The sequence below is a fragment of the Hesperophylax consimilis genome, chromosome 15 (genome assembly GCF_061612785.1).
Source record: "Hesperophylax consimilis isolate HC1 chromosome 15, BYU_Hcon_1.0, whole genome shotgun sequence".
Lineage (NCBI taxonomy): Eukaryota > Metazoa > Arthropoda > Insecta > Trichoptera > Limnephilidae > Hesperophylax > Hesperophylax consimilis.
In genome coordinates, this window is record NC_142850.1 from 36,376,792 (window position 1) to 36,398,597 (window position 21,806).

The following is a 21,806-nucleotide window of genomic DNA, read 5'->3' on the forward strand; positions in this document are numbered from 1 at the left end:
TACTATTTAGAGATTGGCCTTGGGATCACATTATTTTTCAAAAATAAATGTTGCCAATTTTCTTTATAATCCTAACTAATATTATAAATTCGAAAGTATTTTTGTTTGTTTGTTTGTCACTCTTTCACGTCGCAATGGAGCAATCTACATAAGTATAAAAGGCATGTATTATATATATAAACCTTTGGAGAGAAATTTTCTAAATAAGAGTAAAAAATTTAACAAAATTAGTTGCGTACTTTAGAAGAACTAAGCGCACAAACAGACAGACGCGGATAGAAACATTTATTTTATGGATTTACTGATGATTTTGCAGGTTTTATTCTGGTTTAGATATATAACTGCATTTTTATATATTATGTCAGCATAAAACTCATTTTTTATGAACTGAGAATACATTTTTCTACTTGATTAAAAAAACGCTCTCCGCGAAATAACCGTGAAATACAAAAAAGTCATTAACGTTTTTCGGGTTTCGTTCAGAAGATATTTATGCGCGTTGCTGTCTAATTATGAAATTACTGGCAAATCATCGACTCGTTCGGGAACTTAAAAGCTTGGCGCCATGCGTATGAGATCATCATATAATATTCAGATACATTTCTTACATTTTGCCACTTACGTGTCTATTTCTAGTGCACGTTAGTCATTCGTCGGTATTCAAAAACAATCAAAAAACCACTCTAAGTAATACCCTTATAAAAGCTTCGAAAAAAGACTTTTAAAGTTTACTTCATATAGTTATACTAAGTACATCACTGAAAATATTGAATATGCTGACTTTATAGGTATTTTTATTTAATTATAATGCCTACATTGACTCACCGAACATTAAAAATGAGTCTTATTAGCGTTTTTACTACTTAATTTCCTCTCCTTCATTTCCGTGAAAAAGACCTTCCGCACAGCATCCCAAAAGATTACATAGGCCCTGAGGGAAAAAAATTTTCCTCAGAGCGTCCTGTGTGAGATATTTTTTTTATTAAATCTACTCCTAATGCAATATAAGTGACTTTCAGTGTTTTTTTCTGGCATTGATTTTTAGATTTTTTTTTTAAATCCGACTTCGTCTGTGAATTCCATTGTACGTGAAAAAAATAATCTAGAAAAGTAAATTTCAGTTTCTAAGATATCATAGAGTTTCTAATGATATAAAACGGAATTTTTTAAAATAAAACCAAAGCGAAAAAAATCTTTAATATGTTCGTAAGAAATATCACTAACTATTCGGCCTTTCTAGGGGCATTCAATAACACTAAAACTTTTCTACGTTTAACTCACTAATAATTATAACAAATAATAAATTATAATTTTAAAACGTATCGACAAATAATAGAAAAAACTTATTTTTTATCAGTCATCTCAAAAAATTTTAACTTTTCAAACGGAATGTTACGATGAAAAAAAATCACTATCAATAAATATCAAGTAACGGGAGGTAGGTAGTGGGTACCTACTCCAAAAATGAACATTAAAAAAGCCTTTGAAGGCATTAAATAAATAAATGAAATCAAATTTTGAATTTTTTAATGATTCAATCTTTCATTTTCGAGTAAATGAAGTTGTTGGAATTTTTCAGGTCTTATTTGGAGAAAAAAATCTTTTAGCTGTCAATTAACTTTTAAAATCCTTCAATGCGTGGAACCGACTACAAAAATTATTAGTTGCCGAAAATAAAAATAATAAACAAAATGCTCTGATTGAAAAGGGGGGACGAGTTTTTTTTACATAGATTTACCATGACCAATTCCCCATTGTATCACTATTGATTTGAGAGATTTCGAATCTGTTGGCGGATTTATTTCTTTAATTCTATAGAAATAAAGGACCTGAGAGAATTGTCACTACAGTAAGCTGGTAATAATAGTTCCATCTTATATCAATGTTTCTTGATAATTTATTAAATAAGTCAAGGGATGGACGATGGATGTGTGTTTACTGATAATCCGTTCCCAATGCAATTATTTTGACTAGGAGGCACCACACATTGTATTATAGTCGTATGGTACAGCGTGCAGTACCGAATTAAACGTAATTTCTCCGCCTAATAACATGGCATTAAGCGGCTATCATTTAAATTGGGTAATGACCATCTTTATTGCTCGAGTCCATGGCCGCGCCGGCGCATTACCTGCTCCGGGAAGTAGTCGTATCGAGGCTTAATTCATCCTCGTCTTCTTATTCCCTATGATCCCGTCAGACTTCCTACATATTTGTAAGTGTGCGTGTGCTGGAAAGTATGTGCGTTATTAGTTTCAACCTTTATTGGTATTGATATTGCATTATCTGAGATGTTTCTATGATTGGATTATATAATTGAGGAAGACGCAGCAGAAAATATTAGGCACATATTTTGATGATATTGTATACATTTATTGGAATAATTTTTGCGGGTACATCACATCACAGCATTATATTTAGGTAATCATTGAAGTAGAATATAATGTAAATCTAATTGATACATGAAACAGAAAAAAATACAAAAAAAATTAAAAAGGTAACTATTATTTTTATAAGCAATAATTATTAGCCTGAAACACTCATCCACATTGAAAAATCTCCTGATAAAAGATACATGACGCCAACGGGACTTGAACCCGTGTCCTTTCGATCTTGTCTTAAACATTAGTTTACCATAAAAAATAATAATTAATATTTCACAAGTTCAAGTATCTTCACCAAAAAATGTAGACAATTTGTCTCGACGCCATCTAGTGAGGGTGTTAACACTTACAATTCCTTTCTCATATAAAATAAAGTTGGTTGTTTTCGGGTGAAAAAAATGTAATAAGCAGTAATTGTTCAATGAAACACTAGTATATATTGAATTATTTCGCGGATAAGAGACCTGACTCTGACCACTGAGCGCCATAGCTCAGTGGTTAGAGCTGTCGACCGGCAATCGAAAGGACACGGGTTCAAGTCCCGTTGGCGTCATGTATCTTTTATCAGGAAATTTTTCAATGTGGATGAGTGTTTCAGGCTAATAATTATCGCTTATAAAAATAATTGTTACCCTTTGTGCTATGCATAAAAAATCTTATCTTAAACATAAGTTTACCATAAAAAATAAAAAAAAGGTAACTGTTGCAACTGAGTAACAAACGATGGAGATAATGATTTTTATTCGGCTTATTATTTTTTTAATTTCTTTACGCAGTTTATTCACATGTATGTATCTACCTTAATTGGTTTTTTTAAACAAATCTTAATTTTTTTTTAAAACGTTAAGTGGCTGAGTTGGCAAATGCGTCGGGTTGCAACCCGAGCGTTGTGATTTCCACGACTGAATAAGCCCTCTGTTAATAAAATTTTGTAAGGTTATGTTATAAGTGTTCGATTTTCTTTACAAACAAATTTACATCTCGACTTTGATAAGGTCTGTAAAAAATATTGTTAACATTGTTTTTTTTTTAATTATATTAGATTTTTGTATTTGTGCAGTCATTCATAGCAAAATTAATATCATTCACAAAAAACAAGTCACAGTTTGTTACCAAAATCTAACTTGTAACAAAATTAACTAAAACCCAAAGTACAGGATCGATCTTCCTCCATATTTGTTTCATCATTTGCTCTATGTGATTTACCGCCGCAATCAAACCACCCAAGGGAAGACTTATGGGAACATTTCTTGAGAAATTAACCATTGATGTAAGCACCTATTATTTCCTCTAAGTATGATCAATACTCCACCCAAAGACGCGTATTAAAAAGCACACAGCCTTACCAAAAGAACCAACCACCCTTTCAAATATCAGTTGAAACTCGTACGCTATACATTACATTTCATAAGTTACTTTCATATATTTTAATTATATACACAGCAACACGTATGAATTAAATAACACAGTATTAAAATTCTACAGCAAAAAATGTGTGTACGTATTCATATCACTTGTAGACAGCTTTTGATTAAAGGTTTCCTGTCTCACCTAACGGAGAGATCTTTCAATACGAGAATGACTTCGACTACTCATAATAATTAAGTACGTAAGATTGAGTATCTTTTTTATTGAACTTAATGTTTGGATAAACACGTTAGTGAATTGTAGAGTGTATGAGATGAAATCATGAGAGGAATATTTATATGCGAACCTGTTATAACCTTACACTGTCGGGTACGTATCGATAATGCACACCTGACATTAAAACATTCTCTAGAATAAGACATGTAAAAATCGTTTTGGAAAGGCGTTATTTTTTGTGACCACTACGTAAGTGTCCCAGCTGCCCAAAGCAAATTGAATTATGAAAACCTCGATCGAGATTTAAAGGCGTGGAGGGAAAGGAGATTGGGCAGGAGATGGTTAGGTTAGGTTATGTTCTGGAACACATGACGCTATTGATCGTTAACAAGTAATTAGATGTGAAAATAGCGTGAGATAACACAATTTAATTGAATAATTTTTTTTGATACATTTGCCAACGAAGTTCTGATGTCCCCTTGATGGGCACTTTTCCATTCTCGCCTCGAATATGGTAAGATGGGAATCTGCAACATCAAATAATATGAAGCAGTTATCTAAAATCCAAAAGAGTACTATAAAAACCATTCAAGAAGGTTACCAATTTAAATAAATTACCTGCATTATTTAATCTCGACATAATATATCTTTATAATGTATCGAACATCTATTATAGACGGAGAGCATTCCATAAGAGGCAAACATCGGTATTGGCTCCATTATATTAAAGGCTGGGATGTTGTGCAGAGATTTCTCCCAGAATATTCTCGATAATGATCAGTAATTAACATTAGACTAAATTTCTCGATCCACTTAAGTGATATGATTTTATACTTGTAATTAATATTTTACTCTGGAATCTACTTAGGCAACATAATTTATGATGGCAAATACTTATTTCTGCTTCAACTGGTTATTCTTAATTTTAAACAGGATATTAGATGTAAAGGGCCAATGTAAAAAGTCAAACGTTTTATTGCAAAACATGTTTTAAGTGCCTGGATAAAGCCGTTTCTGTTGTGTTGGTTAAGTAATAAAATGTTTGAAGTATTTTACATTTATTGATAGAAAAATAACGTTCTGTGTTCAACAATAATCCGGAAACTAAAGGAACCTAGCCAATAAAAGATATTATATAATATGTATGCATTTTAGAATACGATACAATCAGAGAAACCAAAAAATCTATGATCTGAGCATTTAAGTTTTTTTTAACTTTTTTCATGTTTTCGGCTTCTAGAGGGTTAAAAAAACTTTTGCAGCCGTGTCTACGCTTCGACGAATTTGAAAGACATTAAACACTGATATTAATCTTCAAATAAGACTTTAAAAAATCTAATTTCCGACACGATTTACCCGAAAACTATAGCCCAGATCAAAAAAAGTTATACCACAAAATCTGCTCCAAATATGATTAACTAGTTTCCAGTTTTTACCTAAAGTTCCTGGACACCGTTTTACATGTCGCTATATCATTGATCAAATAAACTTTGAATGTTAACAACTTAATACGTATGAATTAAAATTACGTCATTTTACCATTGAACCATAAGTTAAGGTCTTATTATGTGTAGAATTATCATTAATATTGGAAATGTTTGTAACTATGTTTTAATAAACTACCCGAATGATAGCTGTAATTACAATCCCGTTATGGACGTAAATCAATATGATTATATAGTAATAATATTCAGTACCCGCCTAAAAAATGTGGTGACTTCACACCATATTTCGAGGCTTAATACTATAATTAAATTGTAGAAAGGGATTTGAAAAATAACAAGTTCTGATTTTTTATTGTGTAATCAGAGATTAGGATCCAAACAGAACATGTTCTCCTAAATAAGAACGATAAAACACTGTTGTCTTCTTTGTGTCTACTGTTTTTATTGTGTTTAAGAAGTTCCACATACAATCATTTTACAACTAGAAATGCCAAAATCGTAACTGTAAATCTATTTCCTGGTCTCCTGAAGCCAAGTTCTCTAAGGTAAGCCTTTGCTTAGCGCCAAGAAATTATCACCAAATTTCAGTGTGGAATACAGAAACAACTCATAATATTTGCATCTCGCAATGTAATTTTTATAATTCAATAATTTAAATAGTCTGGAAATAAGATATATAGCCGAGCCATTAAACTGGAATGAAAATTAAAATTTATATAGTTTGTATTTACAAAATTTACTTTTAAAATATCTGCATATTTTCGTCGGCCTCCGTGGTCGAGGTGTAAGGCTCTCGACTAGCAATACGAAGACGTAAGACTACCATTCAGAATTAGAACGTTATTTGAATTGGTTTTTGCCGTGTTTGGTAACCAGATTTGAAAAGCTAGGTACTCTTTAACTTCCTCTACTATCTCCTTCCCTTCTCCACTACCTTCAGCCTCACAACATACCCCAATTGGGGATGCCATAGTCTCACTGGCTCCAACAGTTGGGATTCTTGTGCGGTGTTCATATAATATAAACTATCTTTACTATTTTTCCACCGTTTCTCTGCAGGGTAAGCAGAGAGGGTAGCAGGTACTACGCTGTTTATAAGCCAAATCCTGATATGACAAATACAAGGTGTTGATTGTTTCGTGTATATTTCTGAAGCGACCCTTTGACTTTGATATTTTCTATTTCTAAGGCTTTGTGACAACAAAAAGTGCGGTTATGTTTAGTAACATTTATTTCCACTGTTTATCAAAATATTCAATAATTTAACATATCTACCAATATATTATATTGTACCAAAGAAAATCATTTCTACTACGATGGTTTTAATTTCGTCCTTCGTCTGTCAATTCCTTGCATTACTGCGATTACTGCCATACATCAGGATCGATATCTGATCAGCACCATGAAAGTTGTTAATTAGCTATAACGATTTCTAAAAACTGACGCTGTTTTGAATACTTCATCAAATGATATAATATTATGCAAATACCTCTAATGCATACAGATGCATCAACATAATGAGATATCACGACGGCCCATAAATACTGCTGCCACCACATAAATTACAAACGAAAACGACAAATACGATATGTATTTATCTAAATTATTAGCACATGAACATCATGAGATAATTATTTGCAAATGTTGCCTCAGATTGAAAAGTGATCCAGAACAAGTAATACTGCACAAAAACACAGTGGCGGTTCGTGGTATTTTTCAATTGGGGTTCAATCTGAAATTAAGATCGATAAAACTCTATATCAATATGATATTGGTGAAATCAGTCATTTACGCTTAGTTAGCGATAATACAATACCATTCGTTATGCAAAATAAATGGCTTATTTACAAATGGAGGTGAACTAACGAAGTTTGAAATTTTTGAAAAAAAAAATTATTGAAAGAAATTGTATACGCGATACATATACTTAATTAATTAATCTATGACGCTGTCAATTGATTCCGTTACAGCCTAGAGAAACAAAGGTTGTTGGTTGTGATTAAAGCCCTCATTAACTAAATAACCCCTTATTTAGTGTCAAAAAGTACATGCGGACTTAAAATGTATTTTAAAGTAAATATTTCAATTTGAAATTGTGAATTGATTTGTATTTTTAACTTTTACGTAGACGTTTGATTTAAATAATGTCAATAGGAACGGCCTCCAGTGTTGCCCACGTATGTCAATTTCTTATTCATTGCATCATCAACCTGTCTATCAACAGCGCGGCCGTGCTCGGGAACTCGGTATAAAACCAACGGTAGTTGTTGCGCCTATTACGAAAATTCACTACCAACTATACAAAGTTAAGTACCATTTATCTTTATCGTCCAATGGTGTCACAACAATGAGATGTCTTGGCTAAGGGACTGTGACGCTTTGTTTTATTTCGTATGCAATATTTGCTTATGATAGTGAATCCATATGTGCTGATTCAATAACGCACTTACGGGAATATCGGGATCCTCTTCGAACATTTGGTCGATCGCGTAGAATTTAAAATAGGAATTTGAGTGGCGCGTTATTTTAAATATGGTTTATGCCTAAATGCTCGAAAGTATAAGTTTTAGATGTAGTGTAAAGTGTGCCTAAATGTCATAGTAATAAGTTTGTTAGTAGTTAGTAAAGGTTTATACTAGATATAGAAATGTAATTAATAACTTAATATAAATGTATTAATAACTTACTAAAAATAGAAGTTTGTATTATATTTTTAATAGAAGTTTACACAAACACTTAATAGAAAACCGCCACTGCAAAAGCATAAATATAAGTATCGGGAGCACATAATAGCGGTGGGGTGATTGATTACTCTGTCTTAGTACAGTCTTTCACGTCTCTGCACAGGGGGTCATTTAATGCACTTGTATAATCAAAGGGGTGTATACTATCAGTGATCGTAGCTAATCAGTGATATATGAAGGCTTTGTCACTAATATGATATAATATTCCTTTGTGATTTACAACACAGAGAACACTGCCTTGATTTTGCCTTTGTCTTTCATAAAACACTAATTATACCTTGTGTTGTATATACATTCTAAGTGCAGACATTGTTAGATTAATATATTATAACTGTGTTTGGGTAATTATGTCTTTGTTTGCTCACGTTTCGGACAGCGTGGAAAACGTTGTCATTAATTATTATTGAATGTTTAATTAATTTATATTCTGTCACTTTTTTTTGATAGAACCGGGTATCATCGATTCTCAAATTCAGGCCACTCGCATTCGCCGTCGAAAGTACATACATTTTTCGATGTTCTTATTTATGTGTCTCTTCGTTTTTAGGTACATACGCCAAACGTCGAACAACGAGTGGGTCAAACTACTCGACATTCGAGTGGAATGACCTTGTCGAGAATCAAGACCCTGCACTGATTCTGCAATTCGTTATGCTCAAAGTGATCGAAATAGAAGAACAAAAGAAAATACGTTTTTAACCAATGTGTAATTGGCACGATGTTGACACCTACAGAAACATACAATTTTCAACTAATAGAACATCCCTACTTGTATGGAGAAGAAAACAATGATCCCTATTACATTTGATATAGTTTCAATGTTCCGCTTCCTACGTAAAAAAAGTGTATGTACCTGCAACAATTCGCTAGGGCCAAACGGCGATAGATAGGTATCTGGTGGCAAAAGGAATGACAGAGAGAGGGAGAAAGAAGATATGGAGTATTGTTCGGCACTGTTACCTGGTAGTTTCAGATATTCCTAAGCATGTACATAATATATATGATTTATTTTAAATCATTTAATCAATTCATAACTAAAATTAAAAGTTGTTAAAACAAAGTACAAAGTTTTTTTCCCAGCAACTCTTCTTCTACTCCTTTATCAATTCTTCTGCTGATTTGGGTTTCCCCCCCCCCACCCTATCCCCCTCTCCGAATGTTTAAATATATTTAATTTTAGTATATGACTCATCTTCATGAAGAGAAATTATTCCCGAAATATGTAGAATTTGTTCCCAACAAAGTGGTTTGACCTCAATTTATTAATTATGTCATCACAAAGTGATCGGTGTTCTTATACGTCGATCCTGATACTAAATTAAAGGCACGCGACAAATACTGCTCATTGATATTGTTAAAGATAATAAAAAGTGGGTGTGTCAAGCCTACGCAAGACAGAAGTGAAACTTCTAGTATTCCTCTCTCTCTATTTTCATTTCATCATCTCTATTTTCTCTCTTAGGTTAGTTTGAAAATTAGAGGTTAAATAATTCAACGACGAAGCATGGATTTGCTTTTTCTAATATTTTCTTATAGATGAATGACGTTCGATTAATGTATAGTTCCAAAAATTTTCAATTTATTCACAAGTATACAATATTACATAAATAACAATATTACAATTAAAAATTACAAAGAAATTACAATGACAATTTACCAATCATGTGCCATTTTCATTGTCAATTTCATGAATATCATTTCCTAATGTCGTGATAATTGGGTTATGGTAACTAAAGTGCGAGATATATACATTCCAACAATACTACTATATTGTGAAATATTTATCAACTCTTATAGGTTATATTTACCTTATGTTAATGTCATCACTGTGTGAATCAGACTCTCCTCTTCTTTGGTGATTCTCAGGGGATATTTCCTCTTGTGCCACTGATGTGTTCATCACCTCTATCTCGTCACTACTCATTTTTAACACTGAAATTCTGTACCAAACCGTATGAACCACAATCAATTACGTATTTCACTCGTATTACACTCACGACGCAGTATACTAACCAAGCAGCTGATGCTTGGCGTGGCGCAGTTCGCTGGTGTCTGAGAGAGAGGAAAGAAGAGAAGAGAGAGAACGTTCGTGAGCGGCTCCCCCACCTCAACAAGCGCATATGGTGAGAGAGGGACAGTGAACGGTGAGCGGTGGTGGGGGTACCCGCATTTTCGTGTCGATCCTAACTCGGTTTTACTCCGTCCCCGAAAATCCATTACGCGCCTAAAGAAGTTTCACTTCAATAATATCCTCTCCACAATTCTCGATAGCCTGAAAACGGAGCTCTAATGAATAAATTTAAAAAAAAAAACTGTTAAATCCTAAGTTATGTAAGCAAAATAATAATGTAGTCTATTGTTTAATAACTGTAAAAATATGATGAATTATTATATTTCTTTAACTTTGTATACTTTGTTTGTTTTAACTGTCCGGTGGAATGTCAGCACAGCGCCAAGCGGCTGATCCATTAAGCTGCAGATGGAGCCACGGAAAATCTGACAAATCAAATGTTTTATATTGTTCTCTTACCGCAATGCTCTTATTGATAAATATTTCACAACAAAACCCCATTTAATATCGGAAATCTTGTTTCAGTAACCCAGTCCGAGCAAGATAGATCCTGTATCATGCTGCTACGGGTGCAGCGGAGATCGGGAGACTGGATGTTCCTTCACAGCGTACTGCAGGTCAAGGACAATATGGAGAACAGTCAGCAGCCTGTCATCGTCTGCACTAACCAAGTACTGAGGTACGAAATATTTATCAATTTTTTTGGCGTTTAGTTTTGGTGTAGCCATCTGATACGAATACCGAAAACCGTCCATTAATTTGGATTTGTTCCTAAAGTGATGGGAAGGCCAAAACGCATCGAGAGCGCCTAATTACAGTGAGATTTGAAATACACAAGACCCCGAAAAAGTAAAGTATTATAATAGGGATAATCTAGGGTCATCCTAAATTATACCTCTTGATAGATTTTCAGTACATCGAGGAGGTAAAATTTGACTTATTCCCGGGTTTTTCAATGATTAGTCGAGGGCAAAAATATCATTAAGGCAATTATGGGCTTCCAAATTAACGTCTGGGGCTCTAACTAACCAACTAACCATATCGTCATTTGGGTAGAGAAGACGAACTCGGTCTTGGCACAACACACTCCTTTTCTCATTCACATTAAAACATCATCTCTTACATACTCTTCAATTATTCTGACTCTTGACATTCGCATTTGCGTCACATGTTCTCCTTACACTCCTTTCTTCGTTCATTCGCTCTACTTGCTCAAACCATCTATGCGTCCCTTTTTTAATCTTACCCATCAAACATATATCAACCATGCATCTTTACGGATCTCCACATTTCTCACACAATCATAGATGGTTTTACCATACATACGCCTCAGGGATCTCATTTCTTCTGCATTCAGTCTACTTTCATCCTTCCTCTGCCAGTTCAATGCCTCACTGCCATACATCAGGGTAGGTACCAGCACTCTATTGTTGACTGATAGCTTCACTTCTTACGACATTTTTTTGTTAGCGCCAAATGCGTTCAGTCCCCCATTAATGGCGTTACTGCCATTTACCATTCTTTCAATACCTCTGTCAGCCTTCCCATATCTCGTATACATATTTCCTTAATACACAACCTCATCTACTTGCTCCAAGTGGTCATCATTCCCAACTATATTGCAATTGTTTTCGTACTCACTCTCTCTCTCAAATACCATGACTTTAGACTTACTTACATTCATCACCGTCTTGGGCTCAATTCTCCAATAGCGTTCAAGAGTTATTCATTATGCGCCATCTGCAAAAGTATAATTACCCGTCGTATCGACGAACTTTGTTGGATGTTTTATTTATACCTATTCTTGAACGTCGAAGATTGGAAGAAATGATTATATTGGCAGCCCTGTGAATATTTTCCATGTTTATGATGTTTTTGACTTTTCTATGGAGATAATTTGAAATTTCAAAAACAAAACGTCACCACGTCATTTCTGTACTCATCGAAGTGTTATCTTAATCTTCAACATCTAGAGTTGAAGAACGGAATATGGTAGTTTTGGTTTGGAAACACAATGACCACAAGTTGACGTACTAAGGCTTTATCGCAATCCAACTTTTTTCGAAATTGGATTACGATTGGCCTGGATTTCAGAATTGGTCCCGCGTGTAATTTTTTAAAGAAATTTTAACATTCATGGGTCTTAAATAACCTGAACATAATTAAATTAACCTTATAGAGATGAATAAATCCGGGAAAATTCAATTGTGTACTGATGGAGACCTTAGCTGGCAAGAAAACGAATCCACTACGCGGCACCTGGGAGGGAACTTGCCGCACTTGTAAACTCAATTATTAATCTAGAATCATCGCATTAAGCCTCATCATTCGAATACGAGGAAAAAAAATTTGTATGTGGTGAGACATAAAAATGGCTTCTTTGAAGAAGAGTAAAATTCAAATACCTTTAAAATATTTTTTATCTATTATCTGATTTATTTGCAATACTGAATACTGTGATGTTGTTTTCTTACTAATTGGCGCTAAAACATAAGCCATAGTTTTTTCATCATTATTACATAGTATAGACTTTCTCTTTCATCAATAATTTTTTTCCCTTATTGAAGATAGTAGTTGAAGATGTTATCAAATAGTTGTTATTATTATGATGAAACAATGGTCACGCTTCCCAGTGCAATACTTGGAAACAGAAGTGTCCTTGTATGTAAAACAAAGCTTTTAATACAAAAGAAATAATCATACCATACAAGCGATGTCACACTAAAAAGTTTCTTAGAAACAGTGATGGGGATATGTCGACGTTCTCGAGTAATCCGTCTCGAAACAATCGATTGAAAAAATGTGTAATTCATTATTAATAAGTGGTTAGTTCAATGCAATGGCTTCCAAATTCTTCCAAATTATGAAGAATAATAAAAATTAACCAAAACATATAAGTAAAGTTGAATGTAATAATTTAGATCCTCGAGAACCAATCAAGTGTGACTCTATTCGGACAGCCACATAACATAGAACAAAACAAGTACGACTCCATTCGTTTCGTGTTCGGTTTTCGATTTAATTAATGTAATTCCTCAAAATATTAATAGTGAAACATATGAACACTGTTTATTGTAACACAATAAATCCACCTGGATTGCACCGTTTATCCCATTTTTTTTAATTCTTTTAATTTGGCACATTATGGTAAGCAATCGCTTAAACTTCGCATAATTTGCCAAAAATCGTTTTAGTTTTTTTATATTCACTAATAAAAAAATATTCCACAAACGCTATAAAAATAAAAATTGTTCGAAATTTCTTTTTTTTCGATGTGAAGAATCTCGATAAAATAAATCTCTAATGTTTCGAGTGCAATGTCACCCTATAAGTTTTACCACTTCTATCCCTGCTCCCGAGATAAAAATAGAATAATTTATAGTAATTATTTCTTCAAGAAACACGATAAATCGGAATTAACAAATACATAGTACCAATGTTCTGTTTGAAATTCTTCGAATCGGTTACGCACATCACTAGCCAGAAGTAAAATTATTCCCAAGACATAAAATTATCGATTGTCTTTTCATTTGGTTTCATCACAAACGTGTTTCTATATCACGCATATAAAGGCAAGATGTTTAATTACTTCAACCGACAGCAAATAAGTTCAGCTAAAACAGATGTGGTGAAACTTCAGAAGTTAGAAGGTAGTTATTATCATGGTTACGAATTAGGTCAATTTTAGTCAGGGTGCAGCGGACATTAAATCATGAACAGCCAAAACCGTCATCCGCCATGATTAATACAATGCGGATTGTTAATGGGAAACAATATCTGAATATAGGTAATGCATGATTTATGACATTCACAGCGGAATCAATTTTATATTTTATGTAGATCACATTAATAACTATTATTTATGAATACGGTCCTATTCGATAACTTATAGAAGTGTGAGTGTTTGGTATGAAACCATTTATTTTTCCTGTATCGTGTAATTAATTAATAACAATAATGACCTACATACTAAGTTAGGTTATTAATATAGTACTACTGTGCCTTTATGAGATTACAAACAACTAAAGTCGGACCGACCATGACCCCGACTATTGTGTCTAGAGTGGTTGGAATTTTTACGCAACCTCTAAATAGTTTAAAATATAGTCGCTTTCCGGGTCTGTCTATCTGTGCACTTATTTCTTCTAAACTACGAAATGGATTTTGATAGGGTTCGCACTATCGTTTAGAGAATTTCATTCGAAATGTTTATATATATAATACTTGCATATTATATTTACAGAAAGTAGAGAAATGAAAATGTTTATCCTAGAATTCACAACCTCAAACTTTACTCTAAATCATTACAACCCCGAGCGAAGGCCGGTTACACGTCAGCTAGTTTTAAATAAAAGAAAGATATGATATCCTTGGTATTAATGTAAAAGCTTTCCCATAGATGTCACTAGTCTAACGCCATATATGGTTCCCCATAAATGGCGTTAGCTTTCGATTATTGTAGATACAGATAGGATAATAAATAATTGGGGAAACTGAAGGTCGGGGTCCTTATAATTTTAACTGACTGTTAATTAAGATATCAAATTAAAAGTTCAAGTATTTTGTTGACACAACACAACAAAGATTAAATTATTATATACAATACACAACAAAGATTATAATACATTCACAATTTTTACGCTGTATATTCAAACAGGCACAGTAAAAAAGTGTAAACCCTGCTCTTATTATGTTCCCAATAGAGATACACATATGGAGTACATAAAATAATAATATTTTGTGTGCATTATGACGGATTTAATATTTTTTGCATTCTATGTGTATTAACAAAACATTGTTTATTTTAACATACGTTGGAGGTACCACACCACCAAGTACCAAGTGTTCAAGCGACACCGCTTCTTATTTTCCGGAGTGAATTTAAGAAATATGGCTCAGATGAACGATGTTATTTTTTTAAGAGGAAGAATTTGATCATTAAAAAGCGTACAAAATAAAGAAACTACATCGCAAGTACGTAGTAATTAGTAATTATGTAGAATAAGTAAGGTTTGAGTACAGTGAGCAGGGAGCACTGTGGAGTGCATTTGCCGACCACACGACAATCAAGCACGTCAATGAATTACTCCCTGTGTCTCTACAGTCTGTACGCTGCCACCACTAATTACGGCTTTGATCTCCGGTACCGCTCTCGGCTCATATTGTACCGGTATCTGTTATGTACCTGCCTGCCTCTCCCCGCTCTCTTCCGCCTCTCCCCTTCATCTCTCACCTTCTCCCTACACTCTTCCTCCCTACGCTGATGATGAAATAGTGAAGGTTTTGACGTGTTGATGTCCAAAGATTGTCGGCGCCTGGTTTTTCGCCACCAGATAAGCATATTTGCTCACAACGAAATTTGAACAATCTACGATTAAGGCTCCGCTATTTGATTTCCGATGTAGATGACCGAGAGAAAAATATATCTAGAACATCACATTTACTTGCTTTCGTGATACAATTTATTGATATGTGTATTGTTACCTGCATGCAGAATTATTTTGTTTGTGTCCCAAAACATTATATTACATTCATACTATACACTAAAATTAAAATTGTAATGGGACTACCTACACCCGGTCTCAAATACTAAAATAAAATTTCTCAACTGAGATGGTTAGTATTAAAAAAAAAACAAATAGCTTCTAATCATTGCACGTTATTCTAAATAAATAAATCAACACAAAAATATTCCATTTTCGAACAAACATTCTCATAAACGTTAAAATTGGTGGTGTCCGTTTTACGCACTTTTTACAGAATATCTATGCCCGAATGTATAAGAATGTGTCTGTGAGTTTGGTACGCCAAATGCTTTCTATAGTTAAAATGTCATAAAAAGCTTTGTTGAATACCTACATCACTAGATTTGAATTTTAAAACTAACTTTTACCGGCACAATCATGTGTTCGTATGTTGATGATTACTCAGTAAGACGGACCTTATAACAATTTATTGGTAGATCGTGAAGATGATACCTAACATTCTGATTATCATGAGTTTGGTATCATCAATTCAACGTGCTTGACGTACTAGATATAGCGCATATTTGTAAATTCACTATTTAAACTCATTTTTGAACAACAAAAAAATCAACTAAAACTCCGACAAGTACAAGCTTTAGAAAATGATACAATGATATGTAATTGTTATAGTGTTAGTAGCCTATTCCAAGTACTCAGATAGAGGTGTATATATTGTTTATATGCGTGAGGATGCGTCATATGGGTGTATATATACATGTGTTGTTATATGTATATAGGTATGTCTGCTGCTATATACACATGTGTGCTTGCATGCACACATATTAAAAATTATATATATAATAATGTACATTTTTACAATCTAATGCTAATTTACTTTTTTCTCCTTTCTAATTTCTATATTCTACTTTTTATTACAATTTTTCCAAAATTTTAGCTTCATCTATAGTTACTAATTTCATATGTTTACACTAGATTTCATATTTCATACAAAGTAATTACACTCAATTGGTCACCATGAAACAAGCAGCCGCCTAGTATGGTGATTCATTATAGCTACTTTATGTAAATTTCAAAACAATGTAACATGTATTAAATAAATAAAAATAAATAAAAAAATTGATTGATAGATAGATAATTAAAAGAATGCCACAAAGTAATTTTAAAGTAATTTAAGAATTTTTAAATGTTTTTTTCTGTTTCTGGCTTTCACCATTCAAGAAAAGGCAAATTTAAATATTAATTTTAATTAAATGGCCAAATTTCATAATTATATGGTAGATTGAGCTCGAGTTCAGACCGAGACTTCAGAGATGAGACGTTGAACGAAAGGGGTGCAACTTTAGGTAAGGCATGATAGAAGAGAGGATATTTGTTTAGAGAGGGACAGCCAAAAAATATGAGATCTGAGTTCCCACTTCTAGACCACATTTCTTATGCTCTTCATTAGAAAAAAAGTGATTTTAAAAAAAATTGGAAATGAAATCGAAAATAGAAAATCATTTAATATATTAAATTGAAGACAAAATATGGAATTATTGTTTTTTGTAAATATACACGGAGAAAACTGACTGATACGAAATATTGTGAATTTATTAAGAATCTGGTCGAATTACTCGTTTTCCTGTTGAAAATAGGACTAATTTTATTTATTTATTTATTTCTATACATATCAGTGTCTACCATATATTTACATTTGAATATAATACATAAATTTAAAACTGTTAATATGGTTTTTTTTTATGCAAGCCTATATCTATATATATATTTTTGACTGGAAGCCCATAACGAATGATTTGATAAATTTCATAACAAACTGTCAGTAAAGCACGAATATGTTATGAGGAAGTCGTAACATATTATGTTCTTATAAATAATAATATTGTCTCATCTCGTCCATTAAATTTATTCGGACAAGGATACGTGTTCAGATATATTCTGAATGACTAATATTTTATTAGGAAGTGGTCATACAGTCACATTTTTACAGTATATTGATACAAAAGCCGTACTCATTTTTGTCCTTGTATCTTCATCTGTTATAATATCGTCGACATGTTGGCAGCCTCCCCTCCCTCGGGAGAGACCGACCGCCGACACGTAATGACGGAGGAGTCTCCGCGGCAGAGTGGTTCGCTGATGGAGTACGAATAACAAAAGAAACTTGCGCCGGCGCTTAGCCACCCACCCGGACCCATTACCTACCCACAGTACCCCACTACAGGGCTCTTCAACCCAGCCATACTGAAACTTCAATTATGTCATGCCGGTTTCATTCATCCTCGGTTGGATTTCAGACTGAACTAAATGGACCAACCATCCAAAAACATTTTTTTATTTAAAATTAGATAAATATTGTAAAATCACTGCATATCACTGCGATTCAAAAATAAAACAAAACTGGTAGTCATCTACTACGGTTAAGACATGTGGTACCCAACTCAACGAGAAGAAACTAAAATAACAGTCTTAGAACTAGATACATATTCAGAGATGTGCTTTATTTCAAATAAATCCATTTCAAATGGAAATGCAAAATGGGTATTTTGTTTCTCAATGCATTTTCCATTCTAAATGCTTTTTTGCAACATTCTTCCTACTATCTCCACCCATCTTTTTTTCATAAGCACAAAATATCAGTCGGTCCTCAACCTCACTACGGGAGATAATTTACATTTGTCAAGTTGCTCCCTGGTAGGAGCCCTGGCAATTGAGTGATACCATTACAAAAAATACTGATTCAAATACTGAACATGGGGCCATGACGCTGTAATATTAAATGTTAGATAGCAGTTTCTATGTTTTTACGTTGGCAACATTAGTCTCGCGCAATTTTTTTGTGGTTTCATAATCTGTAGTCGTGGTGTTTTTGGATTTACCATCATGTAATATGTTTGTTCTACATTGATGTCCATTATTAAATGACAAAATTGTTTTAAAATTTTATAATTATTTTAATTGTTTGACCTGAGAAACCATTTTGCATTTTCAATGCATTTTGAAAATAGGTATTTTGCATTTTGCATTTGAAATGCTTTTCTAAAAACCATTTTGCATTTTGCATTTTCAAATGGAAATGTTTTGACCCATTTCCATTTTGCATTTCAAATGGTTTTGGGTACCCATTTTGCACATCTCTGTACATATTATATCATACGAAGTCCGGGTTTAGCACAACAGTTTTGCATTTGATGGTGGACATTTTAACGGTTCGGTAAAGATTAATTTAAGTGTGTAATCGTCGCGTTTATTTGAACTTTCGTATTCGCATTTTTTTCCAATATTATGATACCTTTCTGCCTATGACGTTTCTTTGGATAAATTGTGAGTTCAATTCCTTATTTGAAACTTGAAAATATATGAATTAGTAAAAAAGAGAAAAATAGAAACTTATTTTTTTGATCGCGAGGTCTACTATTTGCAGAACTACTAGTATTTTTAAGCCATGTTAACCTACGATAAGGAATGAAACCAATTGTACTTATTTACATGGCACATGAACTCGAGGTTCTAAATGCACGTGAGCCATGTCAGACTCTCTACATTTCGATAACTGCAGTAGGCTAACTATGCAGATAGTATTATACTAGATGACAAGATACAAAAATTGTAACCAAGTGAGTATCTCAAGGTCAAAATTGTAACCAAGTACTCTCAAGGTCGCTTTTTTAGGCTGCAGCTATGTCACACTTTAAACTATGCATTGCCTAAATTTCATCTAAAAATATTGGTAAATGACCCATGTTTAGATTGAGACAACGATATGCGAGACATCCTATTTAAAGGATAACGTGGTCTCACTCACGTTCTCTTAGCATTAGAATTTAGAAGTAGTTAGCAGTATTCGTTTCTTTAGTTGCATTTTCCAATAATAACACTTATAAAAGTATCCTTCTTTTACAACCATTATTAATATTTCAATCGGACCATTGGAGAAATATTGGCTCAGCCGGTAAGAATTTCTTAATATCCTCTTCCGTATTTATCTGAACAACTATCAAATCCTTAGTTTCACGGTTGTATACCCCTTGAAGACAAAGCTGCACAGTGCTCCGTGCGTACCCGAGTGTAAACACTAAACTGCAACACAACAACAGCAGCGAGCATTGAGCAGTGCGGACTGCGGTTTAGCCCGAGTGTGAAACTTAACCGCAGCATCCGCAGAGGCTAAACGTTCCCGTGTTCACCGCCGCACCAGAGAGATGCCACTCTGAGCAGAAGACTGATTCGTAATTAAGAATGAAGAGGCTTTTTTAATACTGTACCGTTATTTGAAAGACAGAAAAATATAAAATGGTTCCGGACGAAGGTTCTCGCAATAATTTAGGATACATAAAACAATTTGTTTTATAAAACATTCATCGCATTTGCGCCAAGATTGAGCCAGCTAACATTATACCGACAAGATAAAATACAAATAATCTAAAAAATATTTTTAAATTCTGGAGACTAATTTCGGAAATTAAAATACTTGTTTAATTGGTGAAGATAATTTCTCTCGAACGAAAAACGTGAAACTGAAAAATGAGAAAAAGGTCCGGTCGCATCTAGGAATTGAACCCAGGACCTTAGACTTACCGGGGGTTGGCTCTACCACTAAGCTAACAATTAAATATTATTTATTGTTTTTGTGTTCAATTCGTAGAACTCCATTTAATTTATTTTTTTAATTTAATTTAAATCAAATTTAATAAAATAATTATTAAATTCTGCAAGTAATTTTTGGTTTTTGTTATTGTTACAGCTGTTTCGACTTTCAAGACCATTTTCAAACTGTGGTTTTAACCACGTTTAGACGACTTATTAACATGATTCTATTTTACCCCCTCCCAATTAAAAATAATTTATTACCGGCTAAACCAATTCGAATATGCAATCTATTGTCACAGTTATTTTATCTTTGAATTGGTAGTGAAGTAGAGCTAGAATTTTTGACAGAGCACTAGATTCATGGTTTATATTTTTATCTGATCGATCTGTTTGAACTTGGGCTGCTCAGTTACTATCATATAAAATATGGCGCCTCCACTATTGTTCCACGTCTACTTAAAACAATTTCCTAGATTTATCGCCGTTTGTTGTTTGCTCGCTGCGGACTATGAGCCATTAAAGAATTATGCCCGGAACAAACTAAAATACCGACAAGTCCGATACATCTCAATTGTGATACAGGAAACCAGTAAATCTCCGCAATGCACAGCGGTCCGAAAAACATCTTAAGCTGGACAAATAGATATTTGTGAGAAAAAATGGGAATACTTACCAATTTAACATAGTATTTGATTGTGGTTTTTAACCAAACATAAATATTATACAAAATATGTAATTTCAAGTTTTTTATAAAAATCCGTAGTCGTATCATTGAAGTTTTTTCAGGGGATAAGAGTTAACATAATAATGAGAAAGTTAAATCGAAGTCCCATTTTTTCACATTACAAAAACACATTCATTGGAAAAAATCTGCGATTGGCAATACACGTCTCAAAAACAAACTTTTTCTGTAAAACAACGTTCAAATTTTGTGGATCAAATAATGGGAAAAAATGTCAATGTAAGGCTCGAGACTTTTAACGTTGCAGTCACTATTGCACCGATAGTGGAGAATGGATAAAAATACAAGATTTATTACTACTTACTTTGTTCTTCTATTAAAGTCAACCTGTATCTTAATGAATACGTAAAAAATATCATACCAGCTAAATAGGACCAAAATTGCAAGCGGTTGTTTCCGACGCGACGGCTGGGCAGTGGAGACGTTTCGACATGTTTTTAGTTTCGCTATTTCATGCTACGAGGTGTGCTCTTTCATATGTATTTGTAGGTACGTGCAATATTTAATTATCGTGCTATCAATAAAAAAACAAAATTATTTTCATGAAATTTTACATCTTTCGCTATCACATTTTTGGCCAACTAAAGTTAAGGTTCGTGACCTTTGTGCATTGGAGCAATCTTTTCATATATTCGATAAAACATTGTAATTTCAGTGGTACAAACACAATATCGCAAATTGATGCTAACGTTTATTTAGGAATACAAAATTATTTATAATAATGTTGAATTCGCCCGAGGCGGGGGGCAGGGCTCGGGTTCGA

The 21,806-nt window shown here is 33.4% G+C and overlaps 1 protein-coding gene and 1 non-coding gene across 2 annotated transcripts in view; both read left to right on the plus strand.

Annotated features, from left to right (window-relative positions):
- LOC149417704 (PAS domain-containing protein cky-1-like) overlaps positions 1-21,806 on the plus strand; it is a 207,912-nt gene that overhangs the window by 168,942 nt on the left and 17,164 nt on the right. The window contains exon 8 of the mRNA XM_089640144.1: positions 10,754-10,907. Coding sequence (XP_089496270.1) covers positions 10,754-10,907 — 154 coding nt within the window. The remainder of the gene's footprint in view (positions 1-10,753; positions 10,908-21,806) is intronic.
- TRNAA-GGC (transfer RNA alanine (anticodon GGC)) lies at positions 2,865-2,937 on the plus strand. The gene has a single exon. It is a non-coding gene; the product is annotated as a tRNA-Ala (tRNA).